An 18,251-nucleotide genomic window follows, 5' to 3' on the forward strand; every position below is an offset into this window, starting at 1 on the left:
AACATTACTGAGCTTTCGTCAATCCCTATTGACTTCATCACAATATTAAAATCACCATTGAAGTAAATAAGGATTGATAATGGCTCAGTAATTTTTTACTAGTTTTAACTAAATTTTAAATGTTCCAGAGATTGTGATGGCTATTGCCTCTTCATTTATATCTGGAACTCGCATTTTTTGGGACAATTCTTGAAGTACATACACACCCAGACACCCACACACATAGTCTCTCTTTTTCCCTCTCTGGGTAATTACCTGCCATTGCCCAGATATTTATCCCAATCTTTTATTGGACAGGAATGAATTATATCTATAGTATTAATTTAAAATAATTTATTTACAGGGTTTTAAAAGCATAAGGACCTTGTCCAAATCCCAGCTATAGAACCTGTGCAAAGCTGGGGGATTTAGAAGCGCTAACCCCCTGCCTCTGTCACACACACACACACACACCCATTTTACCATTTCCTCAAACAGGCCCTAGGACTGGAACATAAATCCCTGAGCTGGCCCATGGTGGCCCTCCTCCATCCCTACTGAAGTAGGCTGGGCCTCCTCTCTGGCCTCCATACCTGATTTGCCTCAGTTGGGGTGATGACTTTTCCTTCGCACAATGAAGGACGATCCTGGGAACACAGGCCGAAGCTGTGGGGTTGGGGCAGGTGATCTGCTTAGGCTGTGCTCAACTCTGTACTGGCCTCATCAGGCTCCTTTCATAAGCCTACTATGTGAGGGAGGCCTAGGCCTCTCTCAGTTGTTCCGAAAGGCCACCCCTATGGGTGCCGGGGGTGTTTTACACCCCACAGTATTTTTTACCAGATAGTAAGTCACATGTGTACCAGGGTTGGTTGAAATTGTTCGAGGCATTCCAGAGTTATGCTGGAACATACATACGTGCAGCCATTTTTATAAATATAAAGAAAAAGATATAGATAGAAGATAAAAGGTGCACACACACACATTCACTCGGTAAGTAGGTAGGTAGAGAGAGATATAGATGACAGATGCATAGATAAGAGATAGATGCAGAGATATATAAATATATATATAAATGATAGATTCATAGAGATAGATTCAGATTCATAGGTAAGATGCATAAATGATAGGTAGATTCATAGATAGATAGATAGATAGATAGATAGATAGATAGATAGATAGATAGATAGATAGATAAAGATAGATAGACAGACTGACAGACAGATGACAGAGAGATGATAGAGATGACATATATAGATGATAGATTCATAGATAAATAGATTGATAGATAGATGAGAGACAGACAGGCAGACAGACGCAATGGATAATGTACCTATATATATGATCCTTTGAGAGAGATATTTATAAACCTCTACCTACCTATCCTTTGCATAAAGAGCTGAACAATCAAAGGTGTGTCGTACATCAGAAGGTTGAGGGGAAAAAGCATTTCTGGGCCACACCAGGGTTTATCACGGCAATAATATTCAGTAGTCAGGAATTGCACAGGGGCACACTGTTTTTCGCAATGACACACCGAGGGGGGTGGGGGTGGGAGGACAAAGCAATGTCCTCATAATAAAATTAATTAAAACTCACAGAGAGGGAGAGAAAGAGAGAGAGAGTGACACCCTTCCACATGACGCTGGTTTGCATTTTCAAGTAATCATAAAAACCGGGCTCCTTCTTGTCGTTTTAGTTAGGACCGTCCGTCGGGAGGAAAACGGCTTCATCTCCCAGGAAAGAAAAAAAACAACCCATTATCCAAGTCCTTCCAGACGTTACGGAGAAATCCAGAGATTTCATTTCAGACAAGGAAGCCACCTCTCGATTTCTCAGTAGCGTTTGGCCACGAGAACCCTCTCAAAATTTAAGAATGGGAAAACTCAGCTCCGAAAGCCCATCCCTCCCACGCTCCGTGTGTCTTCTCCAAACGCTGCCGTGGCAAGACTCCGGCCCTGAAGAAGCCTCCTCGCTTTCCATCCTCCTCTTGCACCAGATTCATTTTAAGCAGCTCCTATCGGGTTCTTATCGCACACGCACACACCGCTGGCCATTCAATTTCGGGAGGTTTTGGCAAGGACGGGGAGTTTTTCAACCAGGGCTTGGTGGTCCATCCGGATGCTGGCAATGAGGCCGCCTTCGTTGCCCTCGGAGCCCATGTAGGTGATCTCCTCCCCAGCTAACGTGGTCATGCGGCCACCGAGGGCCTTCAGCACAGCGTTGCCGGCACAAATGTCCCATTTTTTGATGAAGGTGACGTGGATGTAGACATCGGCTTTATCCTGCTTCGCTTCGGGCACGTCCAGGAGAGATAAAACTTTGTATCCTGGTGGAAGAAAGGAAAAATAAATTTAAAATATTATGAATTGGGAGGAAGGCTGATTTTTAGTATTAGCAATACAGTATATGCAGCCAGTCTTCTCCTTACAACAGTTCGCTCAGTGATGGTTCAAACGGGCTGCGTCATTGAAAAAAGGCATTTAGGACCGATTTTCACACAGCCATTTTTCATACTTTTGACTGTTGCGGTATCTCCAGCGTCACACAAGTTACATTCAGACACTTGGCACCTGATTCGCATTTAAGACAGCAGTAATATCCCAGGGGGGTCAGGCGATCCTTTTGCGATCTTTGGACAGCCAAAGTCAATGGGGAAAAGCCAGATTCACTTAAAGACCGTGCTGCTAAATTTAACAACTGCAGTGATTAGTTTAAAAACAGTGGCTGGAAAAATTGTAGAAATGTCTGAATTGGCTGTATGAATGACCGACCGACCGACCGGATGGATGGATTGTATTTATATGCCGCTCATTCCGAAACAAACTCAGAGCGGCTAACAACAGTTTTTAAAACAACAATAGTAAAAAAAAAAAACCAGTAAAAAATACAACAATTAAATCAACAGTATAATAAAAAGGATAATATCATTAAAAAACCAATGTATACATTACAATCAATCTAGTTCTAAATTCAGGCCTGCTGGAAAATCCAGGTCTTAACAGCTTTCTGGAAGACCGGTAGGGTGGAGATAGTGTGGATCTCTGGGGGCAGTTGATTCCACAGGGTCGGAGCCGCCACAGAGAAGGCTCTACCCTGAGGTCCCGCCAACTGACATTGTTTGGCAGACGGGACCCGGAGAAGGCTGACTCTGTGGGCCCTCACTGGCCACAGTGAAGTGTGAGGGAAGAGGCGGTCCCGTAAATAGTCTGGCCCTGAGCCATTTAGGGCTTTAAAGGTGATAACCAACACCTTGAATTGCGTTTGGAGACCGATTGGTAACCAATGCAGCTCGCGTAAAGTTGGAGCACCTTGAGACACCCATTATTGCACGCACCGCTGCATTGCACCAGCTGAAGTCTCCGAACACTCTTCAAGGGTAGCCCCATGGAGAGCACATTGCAGTAGTCAAGACAGGAGGTTATGAGGGAGGCAGTGACTGTGCGGAGCAACTCCTGGTCAAAGTAGGACTGCAAGTGGTAGACAAGATGAACTTGTGCAAAAGGCCCACTAGCCATAGCCATGGGATCTTGTTCTAACCTCAGCTGTGGATCTAAGAGGACGCTCAAGTGGCAAACCCCATCCGAGGGGGAAATTGCTTCTGCCCCCAGGACCAAAGATGGATAATTTTGGGGTCCATTGTGATCATTAAGTTGAGCACTGCTCAACTTACGACCACAATGAAGTTTCAAATGTCTGTTGTTAAACAAGACATTTGTTAAGGGATTTTTGCCCCAATTTACAATCTTTCTGGCCATCACTGCAGTTGTTAAGTGAGTACAGGGACTCCTCAATTTATGGCCACAATTGAGCTAAATAATTATGTTGTTAAGTGAGACATTTGTTAAGAGACCTTCACCTGATTTTACGTTTCTAACAATGCTGGTTAAGTGAATCATCACGGTTGTCAACACAGTCACAATTTGAGAACTGGATTTATGTTGCAAAGCGAAGCATTTGTTAAAGGAATCTCTGCAGTTGTTCTGGCTTTTCCACTGATTTTGGCTGTCCATCTGAATCTTAACCAGCTGACCCCCCTGGGGATGCTGTTATGGTCGTTAAATGTAGAAAAGGGTTTCTAAGTCACTTTTTGTTTTGAGGGCCACCGTAACTTTTGACAGTTACTAAACCAAATGGTTGTAAGTCCAGGAGTGCCTCCAAGTGGCATACAGAAGGTGTGATGGATTTAATTTATCTCTCTTAAACCTCAGGAACTATACCAGCAGTTCTCGACATACGACCACAATTGCACCCAAAGTTTCTGCTGCTAAGCGACACGTAGCCTGAGTGAGTTTTGCTCCCTTTTGGGCTGCCGTTGGTAAGTGAATCACCACAGTTGTTCCCTAAGTCACACAGTTGTTAAGTTAATCTGGTTTCCTGATTGTCGGAATATCGGAAGAGGGGACCACATGACTCGTGACACTGCAACCATCACAAATATGATTCAGTTGCTATGTTAAGAATTTTGATCACCTGACCGCAGGGAGGTTGCAATGGTGGTCAGTGTGAAGCATGGCTGAAAGTCACTTCTTCCAGGGCTGTCATAACTTTCAACGATCACTAACCAAACTGTTGCGTCTTGAGAAACTAATCATATTCTTTACCGGGAAAAAATGTAGAGAGAGATTGGGAGTTTTCTCAAATATCTAACAAATTTTCCATCTGCTCACAGATTCGCCGCTCAAAATGCGACAAAAAGAAAAATCCGAATTCACTCACCAGCCCCACCGGCTTTAATGATGGCGGTTTGGTTGCCAAAGCTCTGCTGCGCCATCTGCCTGACTTGCCCTTCATGGGATCGCGACACGATGATGGTTGGCGTCCGCTCGTTGTAGGAGGAACGGGGCTGAACGTTGGCTCCACCATTGACCATCGCCCAAGCTGGAAAACAGCAAGTCACCAGTTGAAGGGGTTGGTTATTATGGCTTTCAAATGAGGTATGTGTCTATATCCATCTATATCTAACTCTCAATCTACCTCTACATATCTAGGCACCTATCCATGTATTCTGTATAAATATATCTATATATCATCTGCCATATTTCTGTATCAAATCCAAATATTTATATAGCTGTATCATATTACATATTACAAATCTATTTGTATCTTTCTAAATCTGTATTATCTAAATCAGTGTTTCCCAACCTTGGCAACTTGAAGATATCTGGACTTCAACTCCCAGAATTCCCCAGCCATTTGCTGGCTGGGGAATTCTGGGAGTTGAAGTCCAAATATCTTCAAATTGCAGAGGTTGGGAAACACTGATCTAAATATTTATCTATATCTCTGTCAAATCAATCAACTCTACCTACCTACCTACACATATGTATACTCTATACACACATACACAGAAAACCACCCAGCTCAGAGGGCACCATGGACCCCCTAGTCCTCCTCCTCCTCTGCTTCCTCCCTCTCCCCTCCCCCTCCTCATGATCCTGTTTGCAAAATTCACTCCCATGTAGCACGTATTACTTAGTCGGGTTATGAAACATCTGCTGAGAGAGTACTAAGAACCCACGGTCTTCCTCTTCCACTTACTTATTTACTTACTTACTTACTTATTTATTTATTGGATTTGTATGCCGCCCCTCTCCGCAGACTCGGGGCGGCTAACAACAATGATAAAAAATAACATGTAACAATCCAATTTAATAAAACAACTAAAAACCCTTATTATAAAAACCAAACATACACACAAACATACCATAAATAACTTGTAATGGCCTAGGGGAAGGAATATCCTAACTCCCCCATGCCTGGCGACAAAGGTGGGTCTTGAGTAATTTGCGAAAAACAAGGAGGGTGGGGGCCGTTCTAATCTCTGGGGGGAGTTGATTTCAGAGGGCCGGGGCCGCCACAGAGAAGGCTCTTCCCCTGGGGTCCGCCAAACGACATTGTTTGGTCGACAGGACCCGGAGAAGGCCGACTCTGTGGGACCTTATCGGCCGCTGGGATTCATGCGGTAGAAGGCGGTTCCGGATGTATTCTGGCCCAATGCCATGTAGGGCTTTAAAGGTCATTACCAACACTTTGAATTGTGACTGGAAACCAATCGGGAGCCAGTGCAGGCTGTGGAGTGTTGCAGAAACGTGGGCGAATCTAGGAAGCCCCACGATGGCTCTCGCGGCCGCATTCTGCACAATCTGAAGTTTCCGAACACTTTTCAAAGGTCGCCCCAAACCTCAAACCTTCCCCCTCCAACATTGAATATGTTAACTAGTTGAGAGATGAAACATCTGGAAAAAAACCCCCCAAGTTCAGAGACTACTAAGGATCCTAAAGTCTTCCTTGTTCTTCCTCTCTTCCTCCTCCTCCCTCTCTCTACAAACTCCATTGCCTTCTAGCACTGAGGATGTTACCTCTTTGGGTCCTGAAATGTCTTCAGAGAGAGAGCAACAAGGACCCCTGAAATTCAACCCTGAGCTAAAAATCTTCTCTTTCGTTGTCTGTTCAACTAATTCTCTGCACAATATCCAACTGTGTTTAATAAGGCAGGTTCTTGATTATACCCTAATGGTTTTTAACACTGGAAATAAGGCTCCAGGCATCTTGCCAAGATTGAGTAACCGTGCTATATAAGTTATATAATCCAATATAACTTTAAAAAAAACCCTGTTGCATTAAAGCAAACAAGCCACTTACTGTCCCAAAAGTCTTCTTCCAGGAGGCCACTGAACTGTCCTGTATTTTTTTTCCTTCAAGGTCTTTTGCTTCTCATCCAAACAGCTTCTTCAGTTCTGATAGGATGACAAAGCGGAACGTCCCCAAAGAAAAAACTCTTAAGGAAAAAAGTCCAGTTGCCTCCTGAAAAAGCATCTTTGGGACAATCATGACCTGGATGACTGAGAATCTCTACAGACCTTTACCTGTACAATTTGGGATGAAGACCCTTTGAATGGTGTGAGACTAGGAATGAATTTCCAGGGGGGGGGATGGAGACTACAGGAACAGGGTGTCTAGGGGGGAAAGCATTTTGAAATTTCCTGATATTTCCCTGACATTTCCCTGTAACTTGCGATCTAGTTAAGGCGCGGTCGTAGATGATATCATACCAAACGGCTAAGCCATGGAGAAATATCGGTAGCTGAGGAAGCAAGTTCTTGCCACATTTTTGCTTGACTCTGCCAGGCAGTGGGATCCGTTTTCTGTTTTTTTGTTTATATAGTTTTCCCCTCACCTTTAAATATTTTAATACAGTTTGTTCCCCCCCCCCTGATTTATTCCTTTTTTTCCACAAAATTCCCTAATAATTTCCTGATATTCCTTGAACTGCCGATTTTCCTGATAATTCCCTGTTTTCTTGGCCTGCAGGTGACCCTGAGGACACAGAGAAACCTCGACCCTCTAAAACAGGACTGTCAAATACTAGGCCTGAGGGCCTGATCCAGTCCACAATGTGGTCAGGTCCGACCCACGGGGCTCTCCTGGGGAATGAAAAGGGCCGACCTGTGTGGCTTTAGCGCGGTCTACCCAATGCAAAGAGGAAACATGGCAGTCGGCTGTGCCCCCCCACCCCTGCCTCCCGAAGTCAACCACAGCTCTGATGCAGCCTTCCATGAAATTAAGTGTGACACACCCCTGCTCCAAAAGGATAAAAATGACCAGCTGCCTGCAAGGAATGCAAATCCTTCCATTTCCCACTGTCCTGTCAGAGCTGAAGAATGAGAAATGAAACATCTTTTTTTTTTTAAAGTCTAGCTGCCTCCTGAAAAAAGCACCTTTGGGACAACCATGACTGGATGACCGAGGAATCTCTACAGAATTTAAGCCACTTGCTTACTTACTTATTTGCTCATTCATTCATTCGATTTCTATGCCGCCCAATCCCAAAGGACTCGGGGTGGCTTGCAACAGCATAAAAATTACAAAGGCAGTAAAAAGAAGTCAAATATAACAACTAAACTATAAAATCTTAATTAAAAAACATAGTCCCATTACCAGTGTATCCGGAAAATGGCTTATGAATGACACCGATTACTGGCTTCCCGTCCACCGCCGCACACACCATCGTGGTGACGTATTCGGAAAGATTCTCTGGAGGGGAAGCGGAGAAAACGGCCACACGTCACGTCCGTGCAAAAACGAAGCGAACGTAAACATTTCAGGTAGTCCTCAACTTACCGTGGTTCAGTTAATGACCGTTCGAAGTGGCCACGGCCCTAATCAAAAGCGACCCATAGCTGGTTTTTCACCCTTATGATGTCCCTGTGGTTGCATAATCAAAGTTCAAAGCCTCGGCAACTGACTCGTCTTTATGATGGTTGCAATATTCCAGGGGAGGAGGAATGTCGCATGATCCCCTTTTGAGACCTTCTGACAAGTAAATTCACTAAACAAACACATGACTAACTGGACAACTACAGGGAAGTCCCCATGGATTGTCATTTTGGTATAGTTCAGGCCATGTGGAATTGACATTGGATTTTACCATAGATTCATTATCTGTTATGTATTATTTTATTCCAGAATTTTTAACTGGAGATTGACCAAGGGTTTTTATTTGGTCTGGACTTTGGTCTAGGACGGTAATAAACTGAATTATATATATACTTAATGACCACATGACTCACAATTCCACGGATTCACTAAAAATATCTGGCCAGGGAGGTCATAAAAGAGGACAGAACTCACTTGGCTGCTATGTGGCTTGGCAACAGAGAGGGTTTTGGAATTTGACTCTCATCTTTTTTCTTCATTATGATTGATTAGATAGATAGATAGATACACAGACAGACAGATACCAGTAGGTATGATAAAATAGGCAAGTAAATAATATTTAGTTATCTAAATAGACAGACAGACGAGACAAGTAAATAATATATAGAATATAAATTATAGACAAGTAAATAATATTATGGATGGATGGATGGATGGATGGATGGATAGATAAATAGATCAGTATACAGTGATCCCCCGCTCGTTGCGAGGGTTCCGTTCCAGGACCCTGCGCAACGAGCGGGTTTTCGCGAAGTAGCACTGCGGAAGTAAAAACACCATCTGCGCATGTGCAGATGGTGTTTTTAACTTCCGCAGCGCTAGCGAGGAGCCGAAGATTGGGGGCGGGGCGGTCGCTAGCACCCCCCCGAACCCCCAACTCGGGTTTGGGGGTGCTAGCAAGCCCCCCATGTCGGCGGCGACGTTTTAAAACACCCGCGCGGCTTTCCAATGAGTCCCGAAGACAAACACGGAAGTTTGACGTTTGTCTTCGGGACTCATTGGAAAGCTCCGATCGTTTTAAAGCAGGCGCGCCGTTCTCCGCTGACTCCTGGCGAACTTCCCCGCTTTAGGAGTCAGCGGAGAACGGCGCGCCCGGAGCCGGCCGGCTCCGATCGTTTTAAAGCAGGTGCGCCGTTCTCCGCTGACTCCTAAAGCGGGGAAGTTCGCCAGGAGTCAGCGGAGAACGGCGCGCCTGCTTTAAAACGATCGGAGCCGGCCGGCTCCGGGCGCGCCGTTGTCCGCTGACTCCTGGCGAACTTCCCGGGCGAAGGGCGGGCGAGCGGGTGCTGGGGGGGCTTCGCCCTCCCGCCAGCAAGAGGGGGAAGACCCAGGGAAGCCGCCCAGCAGCTGATCTGCCCGGCGCCATCTACGCATGCGTGCCCATAGAAAAAAAGAGCACGCATGCGCAGATGGTGTTTTGACTTCCGGGTTGAAAAATCGCGAATTACCCTGTTCGCAATGGTTGGGGACATAATAACCGGGGGATCACTGTATAATAATTAGATGATAAATAATAGACATGATAGATAAAAATTTAGACATGATAGATAAATAAGATAGACATGATGTAAATAACATTTAGATAAATGATAGACATGATAAATAATATTTAGATGATAAATTAGATGGAAAGATGATAGATAGATAGATAGATAGATAGATAGATAGGTAGGTAGGTAGGTAGGTAGGTAGGTAGGTAGGTAGGTAGGTAGGTAGGTAGATAGAGCCCCGATATTCTCCTCAGAGTTGGTCTTTGATCATTGTTACCTGTGTATTCCTGAGTTGCATCCAAGGGATCGATCCACATGGTAATGCTCTCGGCTGGAACCAACTTTGGCTGGACTTGTCTTGCGACATCGTCGGGAATGGTGTGGTCCCAGGAGACAACCTCCGGGTCATTTTCGTCCAAGTGTTCTTCACTGTTTATCTGAAGGAAAAGGACACACGTATCATCTTCAAATCAACCGAGGTGCACTTAATCCTGCACTTAATCCTGTTAGAATAGTTGTGTACCACAGGGTTCAATTGTGACACTTTCTAAGCCTCGGGATGGGCTTGTGGACTTTTTATTACCAAAGTAGGGGACATTATCAAAGATAGAAGGGAGTGAGGTTTGCAGGGAGAATGATGAGGGTAAGGAAGAAGGTTGGCTGGAGGGTGTTCACTGTTCTCTAACCCTGGAGGCTACATTTTCATGATCTAATGAGGCATCAGTGTTAGGATGAGGGAAAAGATGAGGAGGAGGAGAAGGAAGAGGAGGAGGAAAAGGAGGAGGTGGTGGTGTACGAGACAGGCTATGTGGTTTTTGCTGTTCTCTGAGCTTGGTGGTTCCCTTGCATATATTTCATGACCTAAGGAATGGCATCAGTGCTTGAAAGAAGGAAAAGAAAAAACTGTAGTTCTTGGTACTCTCTGAGCTTGATGGTTTTCTTGCAGATGTTTCATGACCAAACCAGCTAACGTCATCAATGCTTAGGGGGGAAAAGTGGAGAGTGGGGGTTTGCTCTGTTTATATAACCCTTTCTGGCACTGACAATATTCCCCAGCTGAGCCAAACAAAATATTCAAGTTCACAGAGCACCATGGACCTCAAAGTCCTAGTCCTCCTCCTCTTCATAAACCCCACTCCCTTCGAGCCCTGATGACGTTCCCCAGTTGGGTCAGTCAAGATTTGCAAGGAAAAACTGAGGAAGCTCAGAGATCAACGAGGACTCCACATTCTATCATGCATTCCCATCTTAATAACATCCTGGAATATAGTGTCATATAACGTTATCCAAGGAAAGTGCTTTGAAGCATAAACCAGTAAGTCTTCTCATGGAAATGCTATTTTTTGCCCCCAGCTAAAACCTTTTACAGTCAGTGCCAAATCCTGCACAAGTATTTATATATTTATTAGATTTATATGCCACCCCTCTCCGGAGACTCGGGGCAGCTCATAACAAAAATAAAACAATGTCCAACAAATCTAATAATTTAAAAACACTAAAAACCCCTTTTAAAAGCAAACATACACACACACAAACATACCATGCATAAACTGTTTAAGCCCAGGGGAGATGTATCAATTCCCCCATGCCTGATGGCAGAGGTGGGTTTTAAGGAGTTTACGAAAGGCAAGGAGGTTGGGAGCAGTTCTCCGGAGGGAGCTGGTTCCAGAGGGTTGGGGCCGCCACAGAGAAGGCTCTTCCCCTGGCTCCCGTCAAACGACATTGTTTAGTCGACGGGACCCGGAGAAGGCCAACTCTGTGGGACCTAACCGGTCGCTGGGATTCGTGTGGCAGAAGGCGGTCCTGGAGATATTCTGGTCTGGAGATATTCTGGTCGGATGCCATGAAGGGCTTTATAGGTCATAACCAACACTTTGAATTGTGACCGGAAACTGATTGGCAACCAATGCAGACTGTGGAGTGTTGGTGTAACATGGGCATACCTAGGGAAGCCCACGATTGCTCTCGCAGCTGCATTCTGCACGATCTGAAGTTTCCGAACACTTTTCAAAGGTAGCCCCATGTAGAGACCATTACAGTAGTCGAGCCTCGAGGTGATGAGGGCATGAGTGACTGTGAATAGTGAGTCCCGGTCCAGATAGGGCCGCAATTGGTGCACCGGGTGAACCTGGGCAAACGTCCCCCTCGCCACAGCTGAAAGATGGTTCTCTAATGTGAGCTGTGGATCGAGGAGGACGCCCAAGTTGCCAGAGATCATCCATCAACGCGATCAAAGCAGTTTCCATGCTGTAGCTGAGCCTGAATCCTGACTGTTGAGGGCCTAGATAATCGGCTTCTTCCAAGGACCGCTGGAGTTGGAGCGCCACCACCTTCTCAACAACCTTCCCCATAAAGGGAAGGTTGGAGACTAGTTGATAGTTGTTAAGAATGGCTGGGTCCAGGGAAGGCTTCTTGAGGAGGGGGCGCACAAGTGCCTCCTTGTAGGGATCCGGAAAGGACCCCCTCCCCAAAGAAGCATTGACACTCTCCTGGACCCAGCTCCGTGTCACCTCCCTGCTGGCCGAGACCAGCCAGGAGGGACACGGATCCAGTAAACAGGTGGCGGAACTCACAGCTCCAATGGCCTTGTCCACTTCATCAGGTGTCACCAGATCAAACTCTTCCCAGACAGGTGGACAAGTATGGGCCCCAGTCACCTCGACTGACTCATAGTCCTCAGCTTACAACTGTTTGTTTAGTGACCATTCACCTCTACTGACTCGTAATCCTCGGCTTACAACTGACAAGTAGTCCTCGGCTTACAACTGTTTGTTTAGTGACCATTCCAACTTAACAATGCTGAAAACCGTGACTCCCTTGGGAACAAGGACTGTAGAACGATTCCCTCAAGAAAACCGATCAACTGGCAGAAAAGGAATTTCTAACACTGCCAGAAAAGGAATTTCTAACACTGCCAGAAATTGGGAGCACCACTGCCGTCATAAATAAAATTAATTTAAATATTGGATTTGTCTTACATTGTATTGCTATTGCTGTGAGCCGCCCCGAGTCTGCGGAGAGGGGCGGCATACAAATCTGATTAAACATAAACAAACATAAACATAAGTCGAGGACTAATTGAGTTTTCAGAACAGTCGCTTTTGGGGAACTAGCGGGATTGTCCAGGTGTTGCATCACTTTGGGATAAAATGAAAGACACTTGACATTACAGCAATAAGTAGCAACTGGCAGGTTACAACAGGGTGCAACTTCTGCTTTTCTGCTTGCTCCATCCCGATTCGCGGTTGTATTGCAAAAACCAACCGGGATGTCCTTGTGTGTAAGCTTTTTGGCATAAAGGGAGACTGCACCTTCCATGCTGATTTGACATTCATACCTCCTGTTTCTAATCCGGCAGCCAGCTTGCCCTGGCATGCCTGGGTGGCTGGGAATCGTGGGAGCTGAACTCCACCAGCTTCCTTCCCCTTCGCCTTACTTGGGAAAGCCTCCTCTGCAGGGACGGCGTCCCCCGATCCTTTGCCCAACCCAGGTGCCTCCGTCCTCCTGACACCCCAAACACACACAGGGTGAGGCGGAAGATGGGCTTTGGAGTCCTCCCCTCACCTGCACGTCGGGGAAAGCGGCCTTGAGGAGGAAATACATCTTGCGGTTGGAGAGCAGGTCGCCGCTGGTCATCTTCTCCTCGGCCCCTTCGCGGGTCTTGCCTTTAGCCCGGGGGTGGAGCGCGTTCTCCTCGAGGACACGACGCACCTCCGCCCCGCCGCGGACCGCCGCCGCCATAGAAGCCGCCAGCAACTCCCGCAAGTCTACCAAGCCACCGGCGGCGGCCGGAGCAGGAGGCCCGCCCAAGACGAACAAGGCGAAGCGGCCGGCTAGGAAGCCCGAGTAGAGGTGGTAGAGCACCGCCAGGCCCAGCAGGCAAAAGACGGCCACCCCTAGCGGAGAAAGCCGGATCCCCATCGGCGCCATGGCCGCCTATTTTTTACCTCAGAGCGGAGCCATGGCGCCTCAGGGGCAGAGCGTGGCTTGCATTTCCGGAGCGCGTATCAGCGCCGGGACGTCACTTCCGTTTCCCTTCCCAACGCCGCTGAGGTTTTCCCTCAGAGCGGGGGCAGGGTGGGAGACTGAGCGCTTCAGCACCGGCGCGGCTCCTGTGCTTCCGGCGCGCGCACGTAGCCAAAACGCAAACTTCCTGTGGTTTTTTTTTCAACGCCGTAGAGGTGTCGCCTGTAAGTGACGTCACTAGGGAGCGCTACGTCTCATCGTTTGCGCCAGGGTTAAAAGGGTAATAGAGGGAGCAAGAGAGAGCGGTCACTTTTCGGGGGCGGGTGTGGGGGAGAAGCTGCGGCGGCGGCGAGAGGTTTGGTTCCGGGGAAAGGAAAACGAACTTCCTGTTCTTCCTTAAAAAAGGAAAAAATTGCTGGCGGAATACATTTTTAAAAAACGGTCGCTAGAGTTTAAGGCAGAGAAGAGCATGGAAAATATATGTGTAATATATACGCATATGTGTACGCATGTGTGTATAGACATAAATGAATACAGATGCACATACTAGATGGCCCTTCCAACTCTCAATATACAGGGTGTCCCAAAAATGTATACATATTTTAAATAATTATAAACTTGGTGTTTATTATTATTTCAAAAATGTAAAAATATTTACAAGTATCATTTTATTGTTTTTTATTGTTTTATTGTTTTTATTTGTTTTCGAAGGTTGGACTGGCTGTCATTGTGTTCAAAAAGTTTAATTATTGGCTATTTACAATTATTTAAAATTAGTTAAAATGCAATAAACAATAAAATGATACTTGTAAATATTTTTACATTTTTGAAATAATACAATTATAATACCAAGTTTACAATTATTTAAAATGTGTACAGTATACATTTTTTGGGGACACGCTGTATATAAGTCCAAAATAGATCTATAGTAGTCTCCCTTCCTTTTCTTTATCAGCAAAAATATGTTACATCCATAGATTATATGGCTGCCGATCAGTTTCCAGTCAAAATTCAAAGTGTTGGTGATGACCTATAAAGCCCTACATGGCATCGGACCAGAATACCTCCGGGACTGCCTGCTGCCGCATGAATCCCAGCGACCGATTAGGTCCCATCGACAAAACAATGTCGTCTGGTGGAACCCAGGGGAAGAGCCTTTTCTGTGCTTCCAGAGATTAGGACGTCCCCCATCCTCCTTGCCTTTTGCAAACTCCTAAAAACCCACCTATGTCACCAGGCATGGAAGAATTGATATATCCTTTAGCTGTCTTGGTTTATGTATGGTTTTTTTTGGTTGTATGTTTGTTTTTTAATAAGGGTTTTTAAAACTCTTTTAATATTGGATTTGTATATGATGTTTTTACTTGTTGTAAGCCGCTCCGAGTCCTCGGAGAAGGGCAGCATACAAATCTAATAAATAAATATAGTTGTTGGCTATAACAAAACTTATCTGCCTTGGAATATGGCCCCTAGTCACATACGCATTTACTGTATATTATATATCTACACATTTATTTACACATTTACAAATATGTATGTAAATATATTGCATTGGCATCCTTCAGTCTCGAAAGACCATGGTATGATGCTCTGGATTCCATGTATGTATGTACAGTATGTATGTATGTAACATTTTTTCTGATAATGAAAAGAGACAAAAATCACATACCTGTATATATATATAACCCGATGAAAAAATCACACACAAACACACACACATTTACACATACATGCACAGGTATAAATACATGTACACATGGACATAGATACATACATACACATGCATAAATCAAATCCTGGTAAGGGTATAGCTAGCTGATGAGAGCAAAATAAGCCTGAAATAGATCTATACTAGTCTTCCTTTTTATTATCAGCAAAAATATGTTATACACACACTCACATTCCACACTTGCAAAGCAGTGATAAAGAAATAAAGGGAGACTAATATAGATCTATTACCAGCTAGCCTCCCTTTATTTCTTTATCACTTCTTTGCAAGTTTGGAAAATATGGTTTGTTGTCTGGATGGTCCCTGGAGAGGGGCTGAAAGACAAAAGGAAGCAACATGCGCCTTCCCATATTTGGATATACCAGGTGACTCAATAGAAAAACAATACACACACACACACGTATGTATGTATGTAGGAAGAATCATAAGATAAAGATAATTCCATCTGTCCGTCCATTACCCTGGGGGGGGGGAATTATTGACCCCCTCAGAGAGGGTCCGCAACTTGGGCGTCCTCCTCGATCCACAGCTCACATTAGAGAAACATCTTTCAGCTGTGGCGAGGGGTACGTTTGCCAAGGTTCGCCTGGTACACCAGTTGCGGCCCTATTTGGACCGGGAGTCACTGCTCACAGTCACTCATGCCCTCATCACCTCGAGGTTCGACTACTGTAATGCTCTCTACATGGGGCTACCTTTGAAGAGTGTTCGGAAACTTCAGATCGTGCAGAATGCAGCTGCGAGAGCAATCATGGGCTTCCCTAGGTATGCCCATGTTACACCAACACTTCGCAGTCTGCATTAGTTGCTTCCGGTCACAATTCAAAGTGTTGGTTATGACCTATAAAGCCCTTCATGGCATCGGACCAGAATATCTCCGGGACCACCTTCTGCCGCACGAATCCCAGCGACCAGTTTGGTCCCACAGAGTGGGCCTTCCCCGGGTCCCATCGACTAAACAATGCTGTCTGGTGGGATCCAGGGGAAAAACCTTCTCTGCGGCGGCCCCAACCCTCTGGAACCAGCTCCCCCCAGAGATCAGAATTGCCCCCACCCTCTTTGCCTTTCGTAAGCTCCTTAAAACCCACCTCTGTCATCAGGCATGGGGGAATTCATATATCCCCTTCCCCCAGGTCTATACAATTTATGCATGGTATGTTTGTGTGTAATGTTTTGCTTTTTAATGAGGTGTTTTTAGTTACTTTAAATATTAGATTTGTCATGCATTGTTTTATTATTATTGTGAGCCGCCCCGAGTCTACGGAAAGGGGCGGCATACAAATCAAATCAAGAAAGAAAGAAAGAAAGAAAGAAAGAAAGAAAGAAAGAAAGAAAGAAAGAAAGAAAGAAAGAAAGAAACCCCCTCTCTTTATCCCCTGAGAAAGTTACGCATGCCTGCCTCCCAGCCAGAATGGGCTAAAGTTTCCCGTTAGAAGACTTGAGACATGCTGAATGGACAAGATTAAGGACTGAGTCAAAAGTCACAAAGCCGCATGGGTTTTCCATTACACGCCTTTCCCCAAGGTGAAGAAGCCTTGATCCCAACCACCACTCAGCTAACCAAATAGCGACAATTAGAATACAGAATCTTAATTCTAATAAAACGGCCCCACCTGGCATCTCAATTTCTCAAAGGTCCCAAAGGTTATAAAAACCACTCTACTCCCCCTGCCAAGTGGTTCCACTGTCGCTTCTGATTCCCAAGTAAACGGTGTCAACCTTTTCTGTAACTTGTCTCCAAATTCATGGGCTCCCACATCTTTTCCTCACCTTAGAACTGGGCCAAATTTGATTTCCAACATATACACATTAGAAATATACATATACGCACACGTATAAAAGGTACTATAATACCAGTATATTTAATACTGATATATTTATATATTATGTATATTAGAGCCTGTGTGTGTATACATATATGTATATGTTTTCGTAGATTCTCATAGGTACAGGTATGAAGGTCTTGACACATTCAGGTTTCTTCCCGTGTAAGTTTCAGAGATTTCTGCCAGAAATATATGTACAGTTTTCCCTCGATTTTCGCGGGTTCGAACTTCGCGAAAAGTCTATACCACAGTTTTTCAAAAATATGAATTAAAAAATACTTTGCGTTTTTTCCCCCCTACACCACAGTTTTTCCCGCCCGATGACGTCATATGTCATTCGTCCGCCTTTAATAAATATTTTTTAAAATAAACTTTAATAAATAAACATGGTGAATAATAATCTAAATGGTTGCTAAGGGAATGGGAAATTGTAATTTAGGGGTTTAAAGTGTTAAGGGAAGGCTTGTGATACTGTTCATAGCCAAAAATGGTGCATTTACTTCCGCATCTCTACTTTGCGGAAATTCGAATTTGCGGACGGTCATGGAACGCATCTCCTGCGAAAATCGAGGGAACACTGTATATGTATAAATGTGTATCTATCTACAGTTGTCTACCTACCTACCTACCTACCTACCTACCTACCTACATCCTATCGGTCTGTCTATCGCAGGGGTTGGCAACCTTAAACAGAGAGCCATTTGAATATTAGGGGGCACAAACTCTTGCCATGCTTGACTGTTTTCTGAGTGGTCACAAAACCAGCATATATAGTTGAATTAAATATTCTGTTTCCTTCTGAAACTTTTGTTTTCTTGAATTTATGCATGATTGGCCTGCTGGGGGTTGAAAAGCTTAATAAATTGCAGGACAGTGGGTGTTGCACATACTTTGAAAGTCGGAGAGCTGGAGCACAGGGATGAAAGATCCACATGTGGGCTGCTGGCCCTTGATCTAGCAGTATCTATCTATCTACCTGCCTACCTACTGTAAGTTCCCAGAAGCTTCCCAGAGCCACTGAGATGTCAAATAGTGAGACTCGAG

The 18,251-nt window shown here is 45.0% G+C and overlaps 1 protein-coding gene across 1 annotated transcript; it reads right to left on the reverse strand.

Annotated features, from left to right (window-relative positions):
* Positions 1-318: 318 nt before the first annotated feature.
* Positions 319-13,736, reverse strand: LOC139155813 (Golgi-resident adenosine 3',5'-bisphosphate 3'-phosphatase-like). The gene is made up of 5 exons (XM_070731100.1): positions 13,251-13,736; positions 9,964-10,123; positions 7,918-8,013; positions 4,696-4,857; positions 319-2,305 (listed from the first exon to the last, which is right to left on the reverse strand). The coding sequence occupies exons 1-5, from the start codon at positions 13,614-13,616 to the stop codon at positions 2,034-2,036; spliced, it is 1,056 nt and encodes a 351-aa protein (XP_070587201.1). The 5' UTR covers positions 13,617-13,736; the 3' UTR covers positions 319-2,033.
* Between the last annotated feature and the right edge of the window lie 4,515 nt (positions 13,737-18,251).

The sequence above is a fragment of the Erythrolamprus reginae genome, unplaced genomic scaffold, assembly GCF_031021105.1.
Source record: "Erythrolamprus reginae isolate rEryReg1 unplaced genomic scaffold, rEryReg1.hap1 H_66, whole genome shotgun sequence".
Lineage (NCBI taxonomy): Eukaryota > Metazoa > Chordata > Lepidosauria > Squamata > Dipsadidae > Erythrolamprus > Erythrolamprus reginae.

Bases quoted from the DNA above. Each gene is read 5' to 3' on its own strand.
- LOC139155813 (XM_070731100.1), bottom strand. From the start codon at position 13,616: ATGGCGCCGATGGGGATCCGGCTTTCTCCGCTAGGGGTGGCCGTCTTT. The intron at 8,014-9,963 runs GTAACAATGATC...CTTCCCCTCCAG, and splicing joins TGCAACTCAGGAATACACAG to AGAATCTTTCCGAATACGTC. The intron at 4,858-7,917 runs GTAATGGGACTA...GCTGTTTTCCAG, and splicing joins GCCATTTTCCGGATACACTG to CTTGGGCGATGGTCAATGGT.